Raw genomic sequence first — 9,456 nt, forward strand, 5'->3', positions numbered from 1 at the left:
AATATAATTACATTCAACTAATATATAAATATTTCAAAATGTACATTTTAGCTTTTTAAATATAGGGCAAATATTGCACATTAGTGAACGTTTTATTTATTTATTTATTTATTTATGTATTTATGGCTAGGCAATGTGTTGGTCTACTCTGACACTTGATTTGGGGTCCTGAGAGAAGTGGAAGCACAACGTGAAAGCCATGCCGAAATCAAAGAGGGACAAGAAAAGTGAGTTTGAAATGATTTCTTGTTAAAAATGTTGTTTTATTTTGGAATTTGCCTTGCCAAATCACTTGTCCAATGTATGTGTCACATCTAATCCGATAGATAAACACGGTGGAGCAAGTTTCTTGAAACGCGTTAGTTTGTCACTCGCTACGTGTATGCTGCAGCCAGGTCCACTAACCTATCTCAAAAGAATTACTGAAAGTTATTTACCAGTATTGAAGAACCATACTTCTGTGCCTTTATTGTACCAACCAAACAACCCAAAATTGTAGCCGGTCAATTCGCTCTGTGATGTGATGCTTAGTTTATTTATTGGATGTCAAATTAAAAACGTTCCAATTCAGACGAATATCTAAGGACAGTACACGTATTGTACAGATCCCAAGACAACATGCTTTTAAATAAATAAATAAATAAATAAAAACAAAGATGACTAAAATGTTTTTTTGTTGATGTTACAGTAGTTATAGTAAACTATCGTGTAGCCACCGAGAAATATCTGCAGTATGTCATTTTGTGTTTTTCATTTCAGTCACTTTAACTAAAACCACCAAGAAAGGGTTAGAATCCAAACAGAACTTAATAGAAGAGGTATGTATCATTTTTGATTATCGACGTCGCATTTAACAGCATGTGACCGCTTGTGTGTGTGTGTGTGTGTGGCGCATCTCATTGATCTATATTCTCGCTTACTTTCTTTTCAGCTACGGAAATGTGTGGACACATACAGACACATCTTCATCTTCTCTGTTGCGAACATGAGGAATAGCAGATTAAAAGATATAAGGACAGCATGGAAACACAGCAGGTGAGACCAGGTGTCAAACTGAACCGCCAGGGGCCGGTTTTTCAAAACTTGTAATCTGGATAACAGTCATCCGGATTTTGTACTCCTGTATTTTGTGATCGAGATTACTTTGATCTGGATCGTCTTTTCAGAAAGTGTCAATGCTGGATTCCTTTTATCCAGATTACAAATAATTACGATTTTTAAAAGTTATCACAGTCACAAAATATAGGATTACAAAATCTGCATCACTGTTATCCGGGTTATGTTTTGAAAAAAACAGCCCCAGAATACCATTGCTGTGTTATTATATCAATGTGGTTCAAAGGGAGTTGACCAGTTCACAGGGAAAGAAGAAGCCTATGGTCCAGCCCTGTCAGGGAGCCATGGAAAAACAGGGTGGCATGGAACTGTGTCTGTGCCTCACTTACTTACCCAGCTTCACTGCTGTATAGAATTGGTCATCAGATCTGATATGTTCCAGGACACGGCAACACTGATCTCTCGGTCTCTGCTTTTGTGCAATGCATTCAAGCTGTATTTTCATGCAGTAATAATAGAGGCCCCTGTGTCTTTATCCCTGTGGTAACTCCTGCCGGCTCTTACGCTCAACACTTGCTTTGATTTCTGTTAGGTTCTTCTTTGGGAAAAACAAAGTCATGATGATTGCCTTAGGAAAGGGCCATGCTGACGAGTACAAGGACAATCTACACAAGGTATTCACTGCTCACCCAAGTTTGTGTGCTGCTGCCTCTTCAGTGTGGATGCCTGCATTACAATTCTTGTCAGAATTAAAGACTCTGAATTTGATGAGATTTAACTACAATGGGTATTCTTCTCTCCTTGTTTTTTTTTGTAGGTCAGCAAGTACCTAAAAGGTGAAGTGGGTCTGCTGTTCACCAACAAAACAAAGGAGGAGGTCCAGGAGTAAGTATGGGTTAACCAGGGGGACGTATTCATGTGCAAGACTGAATCTGCATCTTAACATGGCACACAGTGGCAGATCCAGATACGATCAGTAAAATAGGCTACAAAAACTCTCTCGACAGTGCATGGCAGCCTTTTTTTAGCTATATTTTTTAGTCTTTAAAAGTATGTAAAATGCACAGTTTATTTTTTTGAAACAGAGATTTAGAGCTGGCTGCCCTGAGGAGCGTCCTGCACGTGTTTAGATCAGGATGTCTTTCTGTATCTGCTTGCCGTGTGCAGAGTGAAAAGGAATGCTGTGTGTTCACCTGGTTTTAAAAGGGTGTCTCTCGCCCCACTGCTGCAGGCACTTCAGCCAGTTTAAGGAGATGGACTTCGCCCGGTCCGGGAACAAGGCCAGCATGGCAGTGACTCTGGATGAAGGGCCCCTAGAGCAGTTTCCTCACTCCATGGAGCCACAGCTCAGGCAGCTGGGACTGCCCACGGCGCTGAAGAAAGGTGACAGAACTGGAAGAGAGAGAGAGCCAAGGGAGCCACTGTTTATCTGCCACTGTACTGCTGCAGTGGAGTTTAACATTGCTTTGCAAAGATTTGTGACTAGAGCCCTGCAATTCAGAAAGCCTTGTGTTTTTCTTGGAGAGTGCTGGTGCTTACTCTGTGCTTTTAATCGTTCTGCCTGCAGGGGTGGTGACGCTGTTGTCAGATCACGTGGTGTGTAAGGAAGGGGATGTTCTGACTCCTGAACAGGCTCGGATTCTGGTGAGTTCACACAGTTTTATACCACATGGGCGTCTGAGATTTTTCTGCCTTTTCGGTCCCCCATCTTTATTAATAGTTTACAATATGACCTAAGCAGTGGTGTCAAGATTACTTTAAATTTGTTGATGCTTTATTTAATTGATTTTGAGAAAGACTTCGAGTCAAAACATTTGCAAACTGAGTTTCTTTTAGTTTTTCTAAATCCAGAACAGTTTAATAGTTCAGGATAATAATACAATCACTTAACTTTTTTTTTTTTTTTTTTTTTACTGGAATCATTTGACACAATAGTGCAGAATTGATCTGCTGTAACAGCTGCTCAGTTTTTGCTGTCGTCCAATCAAGTTTCAGTGTTTGTTTTTGTTGCTGTCGCCCATGTTACAGAAACTCTTTGGGATCAAGATGGCTGAGTTCAAGGTCTTGGTAAACTGCATGTGGATCGCGGAGTCTGGGGAGTTTGAGAAGATGAGCGAGGAGGGAGCTGAAGAAGAGGAGGAGGAAATGGATGACACAGAGGAGGAAGACGATGAATAAGATATAATAAAGACTCCATTCAGACTGTATTTAAAACACCCAACGTGTGCCAACTTTGCTACAAAATACTTGGTTTTTTAATGCTTTCTGAAAACCATTATTGTAACACTTTTTTTATATATACAAGAAGATAACTCCCCATTTGTTGGACTGATTACATTGCTTATGTGCACTGTGTCATGCAGACTGGTCCGTCACATTGTGTTTGAGTGTAGTTTCAATATACTGCACTGTTATTTTTATAGTTAACAATTACTGGGTAAAGCTTGGATACACTATGAGGTAACAGATTTGCTGTCGAGTAAGCCAGAGTGTGGATGGATTCTGCGCTAGTTAATCTACAGTCAGTGCTGGAGAGTCTTTACCAACACTGGAACAGACTGCAGCCGTTTGTTATTCAAAGTACAGCAAAGAGGACTTTGTAAAACTCAAATGTAAATGTTTGTTGTGCGTATAGATATTGTATTATGGTTCTAGTTTCACAGGCCCCTGATTAGCGTTAATATGGAACCACGTGATATTACCGTAGGTATTTAAGGTAATCAGGTTTTGTGAAAACGGATGTAAATGTACAGTACATCATACAAATAAAAACTGATTTTGAGATGTTTGAATTATGTTTCTGCTCTTTTGCGGTATTGGGGAACGTGGGTCACCCTGTGTTTAGTCTGCTGAAACTCAAAGCAGCCCACAGTCAAGATGAGATAATGTTGGAGGGACTGTTTGAAACATATCTCTCTTTTCAGAAGCTGTGAGAAAGCAACACAAACCGGTTATCAGTTTGCCAATTAAAACAGCACCAAAAAACTTCATGAGAACTTTTTTCAATTTTATTTGAAATACATTTTCAGGACTTTGTAGTGCCTTCTGCTGTACATTATTCTATCAATAATCTATTGTGAGGTCATGGGAAAGATGTTGTGAAATCTTTTTATTCTAAAGTTTTTGGAGCATTAAGAATGTATGTGTGTGTGTGTGTGTATATATATATATACTCCACTTGGGAAGACACAAACTCTTAACTGTTTACATGAAGTTCCAGTTAGCAGCTTGACCTGTTCCGGTGTCTCTAGCGGAAGTAGTTGGGGCATTCATGTGCCACCAGGTCCCAGGCCTGCCTGAAGGCCTCGACCACGCTGGGCATCAGCGGCTCCTCCTCCACAGCGGCCAGGTTCTGCTTCAGCTGCTCCATGGTAGACATGCCCAGGATCACACCGTCCCCACGCTCGCCCTGTCCGAAGAGAGGCGGCGCAGTTACGCGACCGCCAGGGCTCGGGGACACCCTGATTGAAGCGCGTTCTACCTGGCTTACAAGAAACTGCGCTGGATTTAAACTGATCAAAACGCCCCTTCATTTAACGTGCAATTACCCAGTCTAAAAAGTGTGCAACATGCAAACAGATTTAAGAATGAAGCAGGTGTATTTACAGCATGTGTGATTATAAACAGCATTGCATTAAAATTCCATTAATACCACTAATACTGGCAGGCTGTCGCAGTGCAATGGAAACAAGGTATTCCTTGCCAGTAAGAACTCGACGAGACACTCGGCTTTACTGGCGCTGGGGGGTTAATATTAGGAGCTTACCTGAAGTTGGGAGTGATGGTACAGCCAGCGCAGGGCTGCGGAGGTCATCGTCGGCTTGCTGGACCCGTAAGCTGCCTGCAAAGCATTCTGCACAAGATCTATTCCCTGGAAATGGTGCTGCTTCCAGTACCTGTAGAGGTTTAAGAGTTTAATGCAGATACCAACTTACTTTGCAGCTCTGCGTGTATACTATTAGGGTATCTTAGCTTTCCTGCTCTCTCCCCATCCACCTCTGTTCACATGACACACACTGCGGTGGAATCAAATCCAGTAATGCAGTGTGGCTTTTTCCCAGGATATGTATGACACAGAATAACGTATAGGGTGCTGTATAATACAAGCGGATACCCACCCCTATGAGAGGTCAGAGTGGCCTGAGATGAAAACCAGCTCATATCTTAAAGCACCCTGTGCTAGACAGACGACAGCGACACTCACCTCGCCTGGTATGCTTTAGCCCAGTCGTTTCCAAAAAATCTGCCAGACGGCTGCGAGTTGTCCTTATCTTCAAATTTGTATTTCCCAGTCAGTAACCCACCTATAATAAAAGAAAATACAGTTAAGGTTGCAATGACGTTTTAACCCTTTCCCTCTATCTATTTAAACGGTTGTTTGGGGATCTTTCATTCTGACTTATATTGTTCTGTTGTTTCATGATGCTGGGACCTAGAATGCATTCAGTGTATCTTTAAAAACGACTATCCCAGTATAAGTGAATACAGGTACTGAGGTAGACACAGTCATGCCACACACTCAGGTATTAAACTGTAGCACTAAAACAAACACAACTTTGCTTAAAACCTGCAAGTGTTGCTCAGAAGGTTGCTGAGGGTGTGCTTCTAAACACATGTTTTCTCGAGACTGCTCCACTGTTTGTTGCTGGCACTGTTAACAGTGTGGTTGGTATTTCTGGAAGCGATGTCTCATCGCAGCGTACCTGCCAGAGGGTTATAGGCGTAGAACCTCATTCCGTAGTATCTCAGACAAGGCAGCAGCTCTGTCTCAACCTGACGAGTGGTGGCGTTGTACATTCCCTGGAGGAAGAGGGCAGCGTCAGAGAGGCAGGTGTCGCCCAGCTCAGGGCAGGTACACATTCAACATCCTACAAGCGTGCCTGTGTGTTCGACTTCACCTGTCTATCTGCTGTTCTGTGACATGCACTAACAACAAGCAAGGGATCCAAGCATAGGCTTGGTTGGCGAGTGTTTCTGGACAAGAGCTGCTGGTTCACGATTGTTAAGCAGGGGTGCAAAAAAAAAAGAAAAGGACAATGTGATGGGAAAGCAGAACGTTTCAAAACTTGGGAGCTGCGTGAATGAATGATAAATGAATAAACACGGCCAGGAATGTGAGCATCTTGCACACCAAATGTACGCGTCCCCCAAGCACAACGATAAAGCTCCTCTTGAAAACCACTCACCTGGTAAACGGTGGGCCGAATCCAGCCGTTGTGTTTACAGATGCAATAAATTTCAGCCACTTCCCAGCAGGCGTAGTTGGACAGGCCAAGCTCTTTGAACTTGCCCTTTAAAAACAGGAAGACAGCTTGTATTAGAAACAGCTCCCTGTGTGCAGCACGGAGATGAGGAGGGAGGGAGGGAGCGAGCGAGCGCCTGCCCCTTGTCCTCATACCTCCCTGTGCAGCTCGTGGCAGGCTCGCAGCGTGTCCTCGATGGGGTTCTCGTGGTCAGGAGCGTGGAGGTAGAAGATATCGACACTCTGGGCCTGCAGTCTCTTCAGAGAGGTGTCCAGCTGAGAGCGGACGCTCTCTGGCTTCAGCGTCTTGCCGTCCCAGGGATTGGCTTTGGTGGCGATTTTAACTGCAGAGTTGTAACAACAATATTAGACGCTCAGCATTTACCAATGAGACAGGAGGAAACAGCAATGCCGATACCACGTGATCCTGCAGAAACGTGCTTCTGAGAACATATACAGACTGAGCTTTTTTTTATCATGTCTAACAAATGTCTAATATTGGATAGATAATAGAATTATGACAGTGACATTTTTTTATATGACTTTAGCAATCAAGAAACCTCCTAAAATGATATAAATTCATGCCTTTGCCTGTAAATATATAGCCTACAGTACTGCACTATTCTGCAGATGCCAGAGATTGAGGGCTGAAAACCGTATTTGCATTGCAAACGGGGCAGACGAGCACAGCACACAAGAAGCCAGGTTAACAACGGGCTGTCATGATAATAAAGGTGTTCGGATAAGTGGGGTTTGGATAATGAAAGCTTTACTGTAATTGTATACAGGGTAAATGATTAATGATACAGTACAATAAAAAGAAAAATTAATCAATGCATTCACTGTTTATATTAACAAAGTGAAATCTATTTCGGAATAAAAAATATTTTCACGTTTGATGTTTGCATGAACAACTAGTACATGCACGAACTGCCTATTTTTGAAAAAATAACTTTTTTTTTTTTTTGTCCTGCTTTACCTGTCTTGGGTAATCCCATTCCCCCGATAACGGTCTCTGACTGTCCGTCCACGTACATGTACGCGGTGTCCACTTCGTCGTGTCCACGCTCTAAGAAAGCGCGCACCATGGCAGCGCTAGTATCCGCGTCTGCGCGCCCCCCGAAAGCCATGCTTCCCAGTAAAGTCACTGGGACTTTCGACTGGGTCGAACCGGGAGACGACATGGTGCGGAGGCTGAGAGGTACGAGTCTGGGTGATAAAAATCTCCTGTGAAACACGCAGAGAGCGGTTCCTGCAGAGCACAGCATAATTAGAATCAGCTGAACAGAAAGAGCAAAGGACGCACCGTGACTCAACACTGCGTTTAGGGAGCGTGTGTAAAGTGCAAAACCGCCGTACTGACGGGAAGGGAGGGCCTTTTTTCTCTCAAATGAATGTATTGGAAATTACCAAGGGGTGAAATGGACAAAGTTCACATTACATCAGCAGAAATATTTTGCATGCAAACGGTAATTTGATGTTCTGTAAATGTAACAATACGGAATGGTATTGTATATTATTTTAAAGGTTCAGTTTTACACACAAACTAATTACAACACATCATTTTCTCCCACAGTTTCATGACTTCTTTACATTAAACTTTATCGTGAAGCAGACTCCTTTGACAGTCCAGTGCGTTTATCTACCCTTAAAAAGTTATTTTTTTGGGGCTAAAATCTTGTGCTACAGATTATATTCTACCTAGAATTTCTCGTCTTTTAGATTAGATTGTAACTTTATTAGCATTACTATTAACCCTTTTCTTAAGACTGCTACTTGCAAATCCTATCTATATTACGCTGTAGTGACATTTTCATGTCATATTTTCATTAATTGGATCCAACATTTCAAGCACGGACTTCTCAATCCATTCGGCTCTGGCAAACATCTGCTTTCACTAGTGAGAAGACCTGTACAGTCAGTATCCAACCAATCCTATGCAATGTTATATTTGACCAGAAGAGGGCAGAAGAACACCATTCCTAATATTATACAACTCCTGCTCTGCAGTATCAGCTTGGTAGATTGTCACTTGTTAGTAGTGGCCCGTATTAGACAGTTTGTAGTGGTTGTGAAGGACGCAGAAGTTAGCAGGAGAACCTTTGGAACTGGAAGGCTGTGGGTTCCATTACTGGCCATGATTGACAGCTGAGATACAGTTCTAAACTGAGCTCCAAGCAACAGACTGCTTAGTTGTGTGAAGGGCAGGGCAGGGATACACTGTGTCCCATTATAGGCTGTTAATGTACGTCTCCATTAGGTCTCAAAGGGCAGAGAGTGTAACTGCGGGCTGAGTGAGGGAGTTCTGTAATGGACAATGCTGACCCCTGCAGGTCAGACAAGGTAATGCGGTAGAAATAACCTGTACGACGCGTCAGCACTTGTGTACGGCAGTAAAATCGCTTGCTAAGGGACCATGGATTTGACGTTTCTCAGCAATGCTAATATAGTTTATGTATGTTATTTTGCATGAGGTCATGGATATGGAAATGTGTAGACTTATATAATATTGCCTAGGGTGCTAAGAACAAGGCAGCATCTATATATGCACACTACTGTGAATCGAGATGCCCCTGTTGCTAAACCTTGATACCCTCTGAACCTGTAGCCCTGGCAATCAAGGAGATAGACTGAAAACAGAAACTCGCGCTGGAAGGGAAACCACAGGATCCCCCCTGCCCTGTGTCAACCAGACCAATGGACTAAACTAAAGTAAGATCTTAAGGACTACACACAGCACAATCTCAAAATGCCAAGACCTTTTAGTGCTCTGTATTGCACTACACTGTTTTTATAGACATTGATCTCAAGTACAGCCAATAAAGACATTTTTTATGTTGCATTTCTTTTTTGGGGTGTGGGATGGGACTTGGGAGCTGCTGGTTTTGCAAGTTCATACGATGCGATGCGATGCCATGGGGGGCGCTTCTGTTTGCAATCAGGTCTGAAGCATCCCTTCACGGCTCTGCAGAGTCACCTCGAGGCCAATGAAAATACAGCTGAACCCGGGTGACCCCGGTTATTATTATAACCATGGTAACTGATGCTGACGCTTTACTGTGGAAAAGTATAATTGTTAGAATAAATAATCAGGCTACATATATAAATCACTAAATAAATAAATAAACAGATCAAGTTGTTTGTGGTTATTTTGTAAG

General features: G+C 42.5%; 2 protein-coding genes across 3 annotated transcripts; one reads left to right on the plus strand and one right to left on the minus strand.

The window, feature by feature from the left end:
- Positions 1-123: 123 nt before the first annotated feature.
- On the plus strand, positions 124-3,848 carry LOC117425583 (mRNA turnover protein 4 homolog). The gene is made up of 8 exons (XM_034042607.3): positions 124-227; positions 760-818; positions 932-1,035; positions 1,649-1,730; positions 1,874-1,941; positions 2,288-2,439; positions 2,624-2,700; positions 3,085-3,848. Exons 1-8 carry the CDS (start codon positions 200-202, stop codon positions 3,232-3,234), a joined length of 720 nt encoding a protein of 239 aa, XP_033898498.2. The 5' UTR covers positions 124-199; the 3' UTR covers positions 3,235-3,848.
- Positions 3,849-4,042: 194 nt separating this feature from the next.
- On the minus strand, positions 4,043-7,627 carry LOC117963794 (aflatoxin B1 aldehyde reductase member 4-like). 2 transcript variants are annotated; one of them, XM_058993037.1, is made up of 7 exons: positions 7,278-7,627; positions 6,455-6,642; positions 6,243-6,347; positions 5,760-5,856; positions 5,261-5,360; positions 4,823-4,952; positions 4,043-4,537 (listed from the first exon to the last, which is right to left on the minus strand). In XM_058993037.1, exons 1-7 carry the CDS (start codon positions 7,564-7,566, stop codon positions 4,304-4,306), a joined length of 1,143 nt encoding a protein of 380 aa, XP_058849020.1. In that variant the 5' UTR covers positions 7,567-7,627; the 3' UTR covers positions 4,043-4,303. The 2 variants fall into 2 exon arrangements, with proteins under 2 accessions (XP_058849020.1, XP_034760871.2); XM_034904980.2 differs by having other exon boundaries at positions 4,043-4,465; positions 7,278-7,626.
- Positions 7,628-9,456: the final 1,829 nt, after the last annotated feature.

The sequence above is a fragment of the Acipenser ruthenus genome, chromosome 20 (genome assembly GCF_902713425.1).
Source record: "Acipenser ruthenus chromosome 20, fAciRut3.2 maternal haplotype, whole genome shotgun sequence".
Taxonomy (NCBI): domain Eukaryota; kingdom Metazoa; phylum Chordata; class Actinopteri; order Acipenseriformes; family Acipenseridae; genus Acipenser; species Acipenser ruthenus.

Bases quoted from the DNA above. Each gene is read 5' to 3' on its own strand.
- LOC117425583 (XM_034042607.3), top strand. From the start codon at position 200: ATGCCGAAATCAAAGAGGGACAAGAAAA. The intron at 228-759 runs GTGAGTTTGAAA...TTTTCATTTCAG, and splicing joins ATCAAAGAGGGACAAGAAAA to TCACTTTAACTAAAACCACC. The intron at 1,731-1,873 runs GTATTCACTGCT...TTTTTTTTGTAG, and splicing joins ACAAGGACAATCTACACAAG to GTCAGCAAGTACCTAAAAGG.
- LOC117963794 (XM_058993037.1), bottom strand. From the start codon at position 7,566: ATGCTGTGCTCTGCAGGAACCGCTCTCTGCGTGTTTCACAGGAGATTT. The intron at 6,348-6,454 runs GTATGAGGACAA...CTGTTTTTAAAG, and splicing joins GCCACGAGCTGCACAGGGAG to GGCAAGTTCAAAGAGCTTGG. The intron at 5,361-5,759 runs GTACGCTGCGAT...CTTTTATTATAG, and splicing joins CGCCTATAACCCTCTGGCAG to GTGGGTTACTGACTGGGAAA.